Source organism: Callithrix jacchus, chromosome 8, assembly GCF_049354715.1.
Source record: "Callithrix jacchus isolate 240 chromosome 8, calJac240_pri, whole genome shotgun sequence".
NCBI classification, from domain to species: domain Eukaryota; kingdom Metazoa; phylum Chordata; class Mammalia; order Primates; family Cebidae; genus Callithrix; species Callithrix jacchus.
The window spans coordinates 31115670-31127822 of NC_133509.1; the positions used below are offsets into that span (position 1 = coordinate 31115670).

Sequence of the window (12153 nt, forward strand, 5' to 3'; positions counted from 1 at the left end):
TTACCACCAGGCCTGCTTTACAAGAGCTTCTGAAAGAAGCATTACACACAGAAAGAAACAACCAGTATTAGCCTTTCTAAAAATACACCAAAAAGTAAAGAGCACCAACATAAAGAAGAATTTACACCAACAAATGGATAAAACAGCCAGTCAACATCAAATGGCAGTAACCCTAAATTTAAATTGACTAAATTTCCAATCAAAAGACACAGCCAAAACCCAACGGCATGTTACATCCAGACCTGTTTCACATGCAAGGATACACAAAGACTCAAAACAAAGGGATGGAGAAAGATTTACCAACCAAATGGAGAGCAAAAATAAATAATAAATAAATAAAAAGCAGGAGTTGCAATTCTTGTATTGTATAAAATAGATTTTAAAGCAACAAAGATATAGTGGTAAAAGGATCAATGCAACAACAAGAGCTAACGATCCTAACACCCAGATAGGAGACTTAGATTCAATGAGAGAGAAAATTAATAAGGATATCAAGGACTCGAACTCAGATCCAGAACAAGTAAACTTAATAAATATTTATAGAGCTCTCCACTTCAAATACACAAAATATACATTCTTGTCAATACCACATCACACCTACCCATAAGTTTAAATGAAACATTGATTGGCCATTATTAATACCCAATTTTTTTTCAAAATAAAGCAATATTTCCATTTACTCTCCCTCTTTCTCTTCCTCTTTCTTCCTCTCCTTTACTTATTTTTTAATTTTTTTCTTTCCTTCTCTCAAAAAAAAAGAAATCAACTTGTAAACCTCTAGATCCAGGTCGGCAATGTCTCTTTCATTGCTTGATTTCCTTTCTTCCCCTCCCTCCCTCCCTCCCCGCTTCCTCCCTTCCTTCCTTCCTTCCTTCCTTCATCCCTTCCCTCCTCCCTACCGTCCTTATTCCCTTCCTTCCTGCCTTCCTCCCCGCCCCCCCAAAAAAAAAAATGATAGATTTTGTTATATATATTTTATCACAAAATTTTAAAAGTTGGTTGAATGAATATATTTCCCACTACTTTTTTCTACCTAAACTGCTGTGAAATCTTTATATATAGCATATTTGGCTTTCATTTAAATTAAAAATACAAATGCAAATATGCACTCTAAATTTATATGGCCAGTTATAAGGTACTTTTACAGATAATAGTATGCTTAATTTTAGACTTTTAATGGAAAGAAAACAATTAAAACTTTTATAGAGAATTTGTAAATCCTAAGATATGTCAGATAAACCCATGGAACCTGCAGACCCGTTTAAGCAATATTGCTAAAGAGACTTTGTTGCAACCAGGTTAATATCCTTATCCTATAAGGATATCCCCATATCCTTATAGACAATCACTGGAAGATTGCATAAGAAGCAGGTAACAGTGGCTCGTTCTGGGAGGTTGACTTATTTTTAATGTACACCATTTTGTATTGTTTAAATTATTTAGCATGTGTTACCTATTTTAAAAAGCTAATAATTGGGTCAGGGATAGGGAACCCCGTAGAAGTGGTTTGGAAATACATTGTTATCCAGAACTTAACACCTTTTTAAGTGGACATCTTGAGAAAGAAAAAGATAAATGCATAGTATCAAGCATTTGAAGCACCTGGAAGTTGGAGCAGTGACTGGCAGGCATCAGTGTGTTTTCGGCAGTGTTCCTCTTCCTGCAGGTTTCGCAGGACTTCCCTTTCCTTCACCCCAGTGAGACCAGTGTCCTGAATCGACTCTGCCGGCTTGGCACAGACTATATTCGCTTCACTGAGTTCATTGAACAGTACACCGGCCATGTGCAACAACAGGTGGGTCCTGTTCTCAGGGAGTGTACACCTCTAGAGGGCAGGAGCTATATCAAGCTTTCCGTCAATTTATCGGTAATTCATGTGAAATAAGTTATGGATTTCTTATCACTGGAAATTTTCAAGTGAAGGCAAGATCTGTAGTTGGTTTGTTTGTATAACTCTTAAAAGATACAAGCCTCATAATTTCTTTCTCAGGTTTCAGGGCCTGAGCTGACAAGTTGGCTTCTGTTTGTTTGATTTCAGGATCACCATCCATCTCAGCAGGGCCAAGGTGGGTTACATGGAATCTACCTGAGGGCCTTCTGCACAGGACTGGATTCTGTTTTGCAGCCTTACCGCCAAGCAATACTTGATTTGGAACAAGAGGTAAGAAGGAGGAGATACAGGAAACACTTCTGGGACAATGGAGTATGTTCTTGAATCTGAAATGCCCTTTGGTAAGGTCAGATAGTTAAGAGTGAACAGTTTCTTGCATGGCTCGAGTGTACAGTGGTCTCTCTCTGATTGCCCAACCTGTGGTTGGAGTGGCTCACAGATCATGACAGACTCTTTAGTGAGTTTATAAGAGCCCTGGCTTTGTTTCTTTATGGCCTGAAAATCAGGATTAATAACCTGATTAAATTATCAGTTCTCGATAGCCTAAAACTAACACTTAGCCCATTATCAGATTCTCTTCTCATTTTCGTAGATCAAATAGATTTGAGATATACTTTGTGTGGAGCCCTAATCACAGCGTTTTTTTATTGCAGTTCCTGGGTGATCCCCATCTCTCCATATCACATGTCAACTACTCCCTAGACCAGGTATGCTGCCCAAGTAACCAAATGCCTTGGAATCTGTTGATAGTGTCAGAATAATCTAATTTATGACACTGTTTTTGAGAACTTTTTTTCTTTTGGATTCAGAGCCCAACATTTTATGTTTTATATGCTTTACTAGATCAAAACTGTTTAAAGATTTCCAAATGTAGTTAAAACTTAATGTCTGATATTATATGCTAATGTTAATCCTCTATGTTGACATCAGTATTAACAAGCATCCCAGCCTCAGAAATAGAAAAACTGCTTCCTGGCTGGGCATGGCAGGGCCCACCTGTAATCCCAGCGCTTTGGGAAGCTGAGGCAGTTGGATCACTTTAGGTCAGGAGTTTGAGACCAGGCTGGCCAACATGACGAAACCCCATCTCTACTAAACATAGCCAGGTGTGGTAGCATGTGCCTGTAATCTCAGCTACTCAGGAGGCTGAGGCATGAGAATCGCCTGAACCTGGGGGTGGAGGTTGCAGTGAGCTGGGATCCCACCACTATGCTCCAGTCTGGGTGACAGAGTGAGCTGTGCCTCAAAAGAAAAACAAAAAAAAGAGAAGAAACTGCTTTTCTCTCCCATCCTCTTCCTATCTGCAGTGAACTTCGACATCAAATTGCCATAGGATACTGGATCTTGACTGTTCTGTGGTATTGCCATTTTCTCTTAAGTTCAACTATTTAGAAACAAAAGTATTTCCCGAGTTGATTTTTTTCCCCTTACATTTGATTACATACCCTTCTAATTATTCTCTACTTTGCAGTTCCAGCTTCTTTTTCCCTCTGTGATGGTTGTAGTAGAACAAATTAAAAGTCAAAAGGTGAGAACTTTACTTATTCTTTTTGCTCTGCTAAGCACTGAGGGTATATTACTAATTTTGCCTTACATTCTTTTTCGAAGACCCTAGTTTTTAGTAGTTTTTATTCATTTAACAATAACTGCTTGGATATCATGGTAAGTGTCAGGAATGCAAAAATATGACTCTGTCCTTAAACACCTCCTGGTCCAGAAGGTAAAGGAAATGTTAATAGATGTACCCAAGAATGTTGTTGAGGTAAGGAAAAAAGTGCTGTGGATGTTTGCAGGTGAGAGGAACCTGCAGTAAGGGCTTGGAACTGTTGGGTGTGGATCTTGATGAGCGGCAGAAAGTTAATTCTTAGTAAGAAGGTAATATGGTTGGTGTGCTGGCAGTTTTCTGAGAATTATGAAATCAGTGAGTGAAAGCCAGATGTTTATTAAATATGTCTATTCTTATCACAAGTTTTTATCTGGTGTATTGAGAAATTAGGGCTTCCAATGTCAGGAGAATGTCTTTCTGGGCAGAGTTAATAATTCTGAGGAATAAATGCTTTGAGATTTCATATTAGAAGAACAAATCTGCTGTCCTAGTGAATTGGTCCATAGTTGGACCCAAGTGGACAAATGGATTAAACATCTTTAGCTCAAGTCTTCATTTTTTAAGCTCCTTATTTGTGCCTAGCTTATTAGGGGTGTCATTTTGATTAATATAACTAGGAAACCCAGTTAATCTGCCACATTGCTATATCATTTTTTACTGTGTAAGTGTAGGAAACAAGTGCTCTGCTACATTCATGCTGTGCCAGCAAGGCCAGTAGTGGGTGCTCATTGGCCCTTCAAAGCTGATTGCCCTGATCAAATAACAACATTCGGCTTTTACTATGCACTTTCTGTGTACTAGACACTGTGCTGAGTGCTTCAAATACATTATCACACGCAATCCTCTAAAGGGCTAAGTAGGTTAAGGGGTGTGTTCAGGGTCACATAGATAGTAGTAAATGGGTTTATATCCCAGCTCTATCTGACTCCAAACAGTGTGCTGTTAATCACTAGATTAAACTATCTCCCAAAATAAAATAGGATCTTCTAGGCAAGTAGAGTTAGCAAGGACAGCATAAGGGAGCCAGGCCTAGCTGCATGTCTCAGTTGGCCTAGAGCCAACCCGCTACAGGAAGGAGAGTGGAAAATAGGGGGATTGCAGATGAGTGAATCTTCCTGCCAGGATGGTGGTAGAGAAACTAGTATACCAAGGCTCTACAGAGTTTTTAAAAATCAGGCGGTCAAGGCCGGGCGCGGTGGCTCAAGCCTGTAATCCCAGCACTTTGGGAGGCCGAGGTGGGTGGATCACAAGGTCAAGAGATCGAGACCATCCTGGTCAACATGGTGAAAGCCTGTCTCTACTGAAAATACAAAAAATTAGCTGGGCATGGTGATGTTTGCCTGTAATCCCAGCTACTCAGGAGGCTGAGGCAGGAGAATTGCCTGAACCCAGGAGGCGGAGGTTGCGGTGAGCCGAGTTCGCGCCATTGCACTCCAGCCTGGGTAACAACAGCGAAATTCCGTCTCAAAAAAAAAAAAAACAAAAAGCAAAAATCAGGCGGTCAAGAGTCTAGGCTGAAGGTAAGAATTGATATTGATTGCAAACAGGTCCAAAGGGGCATTGTGGAGTAATGGGAATGTTATAAAACTGGGTTGTGGTAATGGTTGCACCGTGTTTGAAATTTATAAAAAATTATTGATTAGTATTAAAACAGGTGAATTTCGTGGTAAATTATACCTCAAAGTGGTAAAAATAAAAGCCTGAAGAACCTAGAGGCAGAGGATTTTTGAAAAAGTATATACCTTAGAAGTAGGTGCATTAGGCCTTACCTTGAAATAAAGAGCTTTCCTTGGCTTTGGTGTTACAACTCTTAAATGATTCTGGTTTCTTTCAGTGTGGTGGTTCTCACACTTTGCATTAGAATGACCTGGAGGGCTTGTAAAAACACTTGAGTGCTGGGCTCTAACCAAGAGTTTGCATAGCTAATAAGTCCCCAGGTGATACTGCTGCTGATGGGAGAGGTCCCTCTTTGAGAACCACTATGTGTGAATCTTAGGAGAAAGTTTATCCTCAGTCTCTCCTAGATTGGGCCCTCTTGGTTGAATATGGAATATGAATTTGTCTTGCATGGACTATTAGAAAGAAATCCAGTTTGACAAGGCTGTATGTTCCACAGATTCATGGTTGTCAAATCCTGGAAACGGTCTACAAACACAGCTGTGGGGGGTTGCCTCCTGTTCGAAGTGCTCTGGAAAAGTAAGTCATGGCTTAACTGGGAATTGATGATGGAGGGGGGTGGTCAAGTTATTTGACTTCTCACATGTTTTATTTTCAGGTCATTTCAGGTTTCCCTCTTGGGAAGGTTATGACCAGAAAAGAAAAAGCCCCATGAGCAGAGAGGAGCCTATGTAACTCTTATGATGGCTCAGACATTGCAATAAGGACTATAGCGTGTTGAGTGTCAAAGCCAGGATTTAGCTGCCTGGATGACCTTGAGGCAACCTTTTTTTTTTTTTTAATTTTTTATTGCATTTTAGGTGAGGCAACCTTTTTAAATGTTTAGACTCTGTTATCCTTGCAGGAATTCCATTACATGTGCCAGGTGTTGCTTGCTATGTCTAAACATGTATTTGAGTATCTGGTATTTTCATATTGAAGGTCCTTAAAAATGTTCATGCTTTACAGTCCCATAATGCCACCTGTAGGAATTTTATCCTAACAAAATTATTTAATAGAAGAAAATAACTATATGCACAAACATGTTGATTGCAATGTTGTCTACTAATCAGAAAATTATAAAATAACCAACACTAGAAGAAAATTTAAATGAAGATATATTCACTTGCTAGACTATAAAGCCATTAAAAGTATAGGTACTATAACACGTAAAATATTTTATATAAATATGTACTGACGAATGATACAAAACTGTATTTTTCTTGTGATTACAACCAAATAAAAATATATGTAGACTATGATCAAAGACTGCATGTTTGATCTTTCCATTTCTCCATTTTCCTTATTTTAAAAAAGTGTGACATTCATTGAAAAATTATAATAGATGGTCCATGAGGCCACTCACAACTCTTTGTTTTTTCTTTTTTTAAATTTTAATTTTTTGTAGAGATGAGGTCTGGCTATGTTTCCCAGGCTGGTCTTGAACTCCTGGGTTCAAGCGATCCTCCCACCTTGGCCTCCCAATGTGTTAGGATTGCAGGTGTGAGCCACTGCACCTGGCCAGGCCACTTAATCTCCACTCTGACCACTGCATGAATAAATTCTTATTAAAGTGGGAAACTTCCTAGAACATGCCTTAGGGACTTAATTCTCTATTATATGTTTATGTATAGAATACAAAATCTTATGTAGATGATGTTATATATACATATTTGTTCTGTGTTTGCAGGGATCAGACTTTACAGACCACATACTCAGAAATGCATAAATGTAAATAGCTTCACATTTGATCTTTTTAAAGAGAGATTCCATTCAGTTGGCATACTACAAATAACAAGCTCAAGCTCTTGTAATTTCTTTTTCTCCCCAACTTTTTATTTTGAAAAATTTTAAACCTATAAAAAAGTTGAAAGAATTGTGTAATAAAACACTTGTAGCTCAGGCTTAGTGGCTCACACTTATAACCCCAGCATTTTGGGAAGCTGAGGCATGGGGATCACTTGAGCCCAGGAGTTCAAGTCCAGCCTAGGCAACATAGCAAGACTCTGTCTGTACTAAAAATAAAAAAAAAATAGCCAGGTGTGGTGCCTGCCTGTAGTCCCAGCTACGGGAAGCTGAGGCAGAAGGATCGCTTTAGGCCAGGATGTTGATGCTGCAGTAAGCTGAGATCTTGCAACTGTACTCCAGCCTGGATAACAGAATGAGATCCTGTCTCAAAAATAAAAAAAAAAAAAACACTAGTATATCCTTTAGTTTCACCATTTGTTAACATTTGCCACATTCGATGTCTTTCTTTCTACTTCTCTATGTATATGTGAAATATACATACACAAACCACAATTTTTTTTTTTGCCACATCATTTGAAACTAGTCACAGATATCCTAACACTTAACCCCTAAATACTTCAACTTGTATGACTTTAGAAAAAAGGCATTCTTGGCTGAGCATGGTGGCACACACCTGTATTCCTAGTGCTTTGAGAAGCCAAGGTGGGTGGATAGCTTCAGCCTAGGAGACCAGCCCAGGCAACATAATGGGACCCCATCTCTACAAATACCAAAAAATTAGGCATGGTACATGCACCTGTGGTACAAGTTACTTAGGAGGCTGAGATGGGTGGATAGTGTGAGTCCAGGAGATCAAAACTGCAGTGAGCCATGATTGTGGTACTGCACTCTAGCCTGGGTGGCAGAGTAAGACCTTGTCTCAAAATAAAAGGAAGAAAAAAGAAAGAAAAGAAGAAGGGATTATCTTACATAATGTCAATTCCATATCACATTCGAGAAAGTTAACATTAATTCAGTAATACTGTATCTAAATTTTTCTATTTGTCCCCCAAAATTTCTTGATAGCTGTTCTGTTTTTGCAATCCAGGATCCAATCAGTGTTCATACTGCACTGGTTCTCATGTCTTTTTAGTCTTCTTTAATTTAGAACCATCCACCTTGCCTTTTGTTGTTCTTGCTGTTTTTGATGAGGCTGACATTTTAAGAGTTCTGACCAGCTGTCCTGTATAATGTTTTACAATCTTTATTTATTTATTTCCCTATGATTAGATTCAGATTAAACATTTTTGGCAAGAATACTACATAGGTGACGTTATTTCCCATTACATCATATTAGAAGACACAGAAAGTAAGTTCATCCCATTACTGATGTTGTGAAGATGGATCACTTGGCTTAGGTGCTGCTCCACTGTAGAGGTCCATTTCCCCCTTTTTAATTAATATGCTATCTGGTGGGTGATCCTTTGAGACCATCTGAATATCCTATTCCCCAACAACCATTCTGCGTTTTGTTTTAGTTTCTGGATTTTGCTAGATAATAGTTTTTCATGTATGCCTGGCACTCACATAATTGAATCTTCTCTCCCTATGTGACTTCAACAAAAATAAAACAAATTTAATACTGTTAGCCAAAAAGAGACTCCATTAAGTCCCTTTTTAAATTTTTTAATTATTTTTATTTTTTATTGCTGTGAAACAGTTGTACATATTTAGGACTCATCAGTTTTGAAAATTACATAAAAGAAGGAAAAGAATTTCTTCCCTAAAGTAATATCAGCATGTATACGGAACATTTTAGATTTCATTATGTAGGCTGCAAATACGGAAATTCAGTGACTTAGTTCACCCACATTTAAATTAAAATAGCACAATTATTTTTAACTTAATTGGTTATTTCCCTTATGACTCATTAAACTCCCAGGCCTCTGTTTATCCTCTGACAATTTAAAGCATGACTTCTGTGGCATTTATGGGGTTTAGTATTCTCTAAGTAGATTTCTAAGCCTTTTACTTTCCACTCTGCTCAGAATCCTGGCCGTTTGTCATGGGGTCATGTATAAACAGCTCTCAGCCTGGATGCTTCATGGACTCCTCTTGGACCAGCATGAAGAATTCTTTATCAAACAGGGTCCATCTTCTGGTAATGTCAGTGCCCAGCCAGAAGAGGACGAGGAGGATCTGGGCATTGGGGGACTGACAGGAAAACAACTGAGAGAACTCCAGGACTTGGTGAGAGCCCAGAAAGCAGCCTAGCACCCTCCTGCCAGGAGTCAGAAAAGTGCGCAGCCATAATGATCTTCTGGTGATCCCTTCTCAGCTCAAGCTGAGCACCTTCCATCAGTTCTTTGGATGTAAACTTTTGGCTTTATCTTAACTAGTGTGAGACTATGAAATAGAAAATATGTTTCCGAGGTTTATTTTTGTTTCCCCCTTTCCCAATATATGCATTTGAGAGATTATAAGTCTTACCCCTAAAGGAGTAGCTAGCTACATTTTAGATTTTAAATACAGTTTGAAGTTTTGTCATTTTGTTTGTTTGTTTGCACTTGAGAGGGAGGGAGTCTTCTCTGTTGCCCAGGCTGGAGTGCAATGGCACAGTCTTGGCTCACTGCAACCGCCACCTCCCAGGTTCAAGCAATTCTCCTGCCTCAGCCTCTCGAGTAGCTGGGGCTAAAGGCGCACGCCACCAAACCCGGCTAATTTTCATATTTTTAGTAGAGACAGGGTTTTGTCATGTTGGCCAGGCTGGTCTCGAACTCCTGACCTCAGATGATCCAACTGCCTCGCCCTCCCAAAGTGCAGGGATTACAGGTGTGAGCCACCACGCCCAGCCTGTTTGCTGTTTTGATTAGACTCCTCAAAATCCTACATTGTCCATATTCATCCATCTATCCATCCATTCATTTATTCTGTGGCAATATTTCATTGAATGCCTGTTATGTGCCAGGCATTGTTCTAGGTGCTACAACTGTAGTAGTAGTCTCTGTCTGTAAGGAGCTTAGTTTAAGGAAAGAGATATAGAAAAGTAAACAGTTATATTATTCTAAGTGCTCTGAAAAGACTAAATATGGGCATTCTTGGAACATAGTCATGGGGTACGATCTTGGAGTAACTAGAGAAGGCTTTTCAGTGGAAGTTATGTCTAAATTGCAAAGAGTTTGGGAGAAGAGGTCAAGAAATATCCAGGCAGAAGGAATAATGTGGGTAAAGGTACAGGGACCATTAAGGACATGGTTCATTTGGGGAAACTAGTAATTCAATTGAAATGGTCAAATAAAGGCTGACATAAAATGTTACAAGAGATGGTATGAGGGAGAGGTGGCCTTTGAAACTGTTAAATTGGTCCAACTTGATGAAACTTGAGTTAAGCAGAGGCAAGATCACAAAGGTACATGTAAACAGTGGAAATGAATTTGTACTTGAATCTGAAGAGTTGGGGGCTACTGAATTTTAACCAAGTGGGTACGACAGCCAGACTTCATGATAAATCGCTCTGGATGCTGTATGGGGAATCATTTTTTAAAAATCAAGATTAGAGGTAGGTCGAACAGTTAAGAGAGTGCTAGGGAGATGTAGGTGAAAATAATAGTGCCCTAAACGAAAGATGGTAACACTAAATTAAGAATAAAGAGGTGTGAGAGATGCTTAGAGGGTGGAATCAATAGGCCTAGTGAGTGTTTGGAAATCAGTCAAGAGGGAAGAATCATTGATTATACCCAGGTTTCTGCCTTCAGCAGCAGGCAAGTAGTGATGATAAGGGTGGATACTCCTGGTATGTGGGGAAGAAGATGGGTCTAATTTGGGGGCATGTTGAGTTTGAGGAACTTGTGGGAAATGTTCAGTGGGCTGAGCCTGAGGCTCATGAGAGCACTCCAGCTTGCTCTAAATCTATACATGGAGTCATCAGCATGGAGCTCAGAGGTTTTTAATATGGGGCCCATGGGTGGCGGAGGTTCATGAAATGTTGTATTTCTGTACATTTGTCTGGAAGGTTCATAGCTTTTATGATTGGAGAGAGATCTGTAACCTAAACTTTAAAACTCTCTGTTATACTGAACAGTCACAGAAGATGATGCGATGGTATAAGAAGTGTAGGATGAGAGTAAAAGACAGTCTGGGACAGTGCCCTGAGGCATACCAGCAGAGCAGACGTAGAGGCAAGACCTGGAAAACAAAAAAGACCACCTCTTTCATTGTATAAGTAAGGAAGGTGATCAACTGTGCAAGTTTTTATGCAATAGTAAAGGTAGCATAAGGGCCCAAACCCCAGTATTTAAAAAGCCACTCTTATTTCCACCATGTCACTCTGCTGCCTGAAGATGAAATACATCTATCCAAAACTGGTGATTTGAGAACAACACCAGATTTTAAGTCCCTGCATCTTTACTTTAAATGATGGGTTGGGAGAGCACCTAGATATTTTCTTTCTTTTTTTTTATTCTTGTTTCATACTGCATCTCAATGTGTACTCTTTCCTTGATTAGCGCCTGATAGAGGAAGAGAACATGCTGGCACCATCTCTGAAGCAGTTTTCCCTGAGAGTGGAGATTTTGCCATCCTACATTCCAGTGAGGGTTGCTGAAAAAATCCTGTTTGTTGGAGAATCTGTCCAGATGTTTGAGAATCAGAATGTGAACTTGACTAGAAAAGGTAGAAAGCTCCTTGTCCAATGTACCACATCCTCACACGTTCTTCTGCCTTAATACTATGTGGCCCCACAGTATGCCTGGTCAGAGCAAGTGGCTGGTAATATTCCTGTCCTGAGATTGTAGCAGAATCATGATGTTTGTCTAAGAATCAGGTGAAGTTGCTGCCCCACCGAGATTAGCCCTCTCCAGAAAACCCTGCCTGTCCTGGGTGCTCTCTGTCTTCTTTTGACGGTGCCTTCCTATTTTGCAGGATCCATTTTGAAAAACCAGGAGGACACTTTTGCTGCAGAGCTGCATCGTCTCAAGCAGCAGCCGCTCTTCAGCTTGGTGGACTTTGAACAGGTGGTGGATCGCATTCGCAGCACCGTGGCTGAGGTTTGCATTTCATCTTTTTTTTTTTTTTTTAAGGGAGAAAATGGACTAGCTCCCTAGAAATTGAGTTATTTGGCTGGGTGCAGTATCTCACTCCTGTAATCCCAACACTTTGGGAGGCCAAGGCAGGTGGATCACCTGAGGTTAGGAGTTCAAGATCAGCCTGGCCAGTGTGGTGAAAGCCCATCTCTACTAAAAACATAAAATTAGTCAGATGTGGTGGCTTGCAT

The 12153-nt window shown here is 39.7% G+C and overlaps 1 protein-coding gene across 4 annotated transcripts in view; it reads left to right on the forward strand.

Moving 5' to 3' along the window:
• Positions 1-12153, forward strand: part of TUBGCP4 (tubulin gamma complex component 4) — a 46883-nt gene that overhangs the window by 13402 nt on the left and 21328 nt on the right. For all 4 annotated transcript variants that reach the window (XM_009005324.5, XM_009005326.5, XM_002753379.7 and 1 more), the window contains exons 2-9: positions 1667-1795; positions 2039-2161; positions 2545-2598; positions 3363-3419; positions 5614-5693; positions 8930-9131; positions 11387-11552; positions 11802-11926. In XM_009005324.5, coding sequence (XP_009003572.1) covers positions 1667-1795; positions 2039-2161; positions 2545-2598; positions 3363-3419; positions 5614-5693; positions 8930-9131; positions 11387-11552; positions 11802-11926 — 936 coding nt within the window. The remainder of the gene's footprint in view (positions 1-1666; positions 1796-2038; positions 2162-2544; positions 2599-3362; positions 3420-5613; positions 5694-8929; positions 9132-11386; positions 11553-11801; positions 11927-12153) is intronic.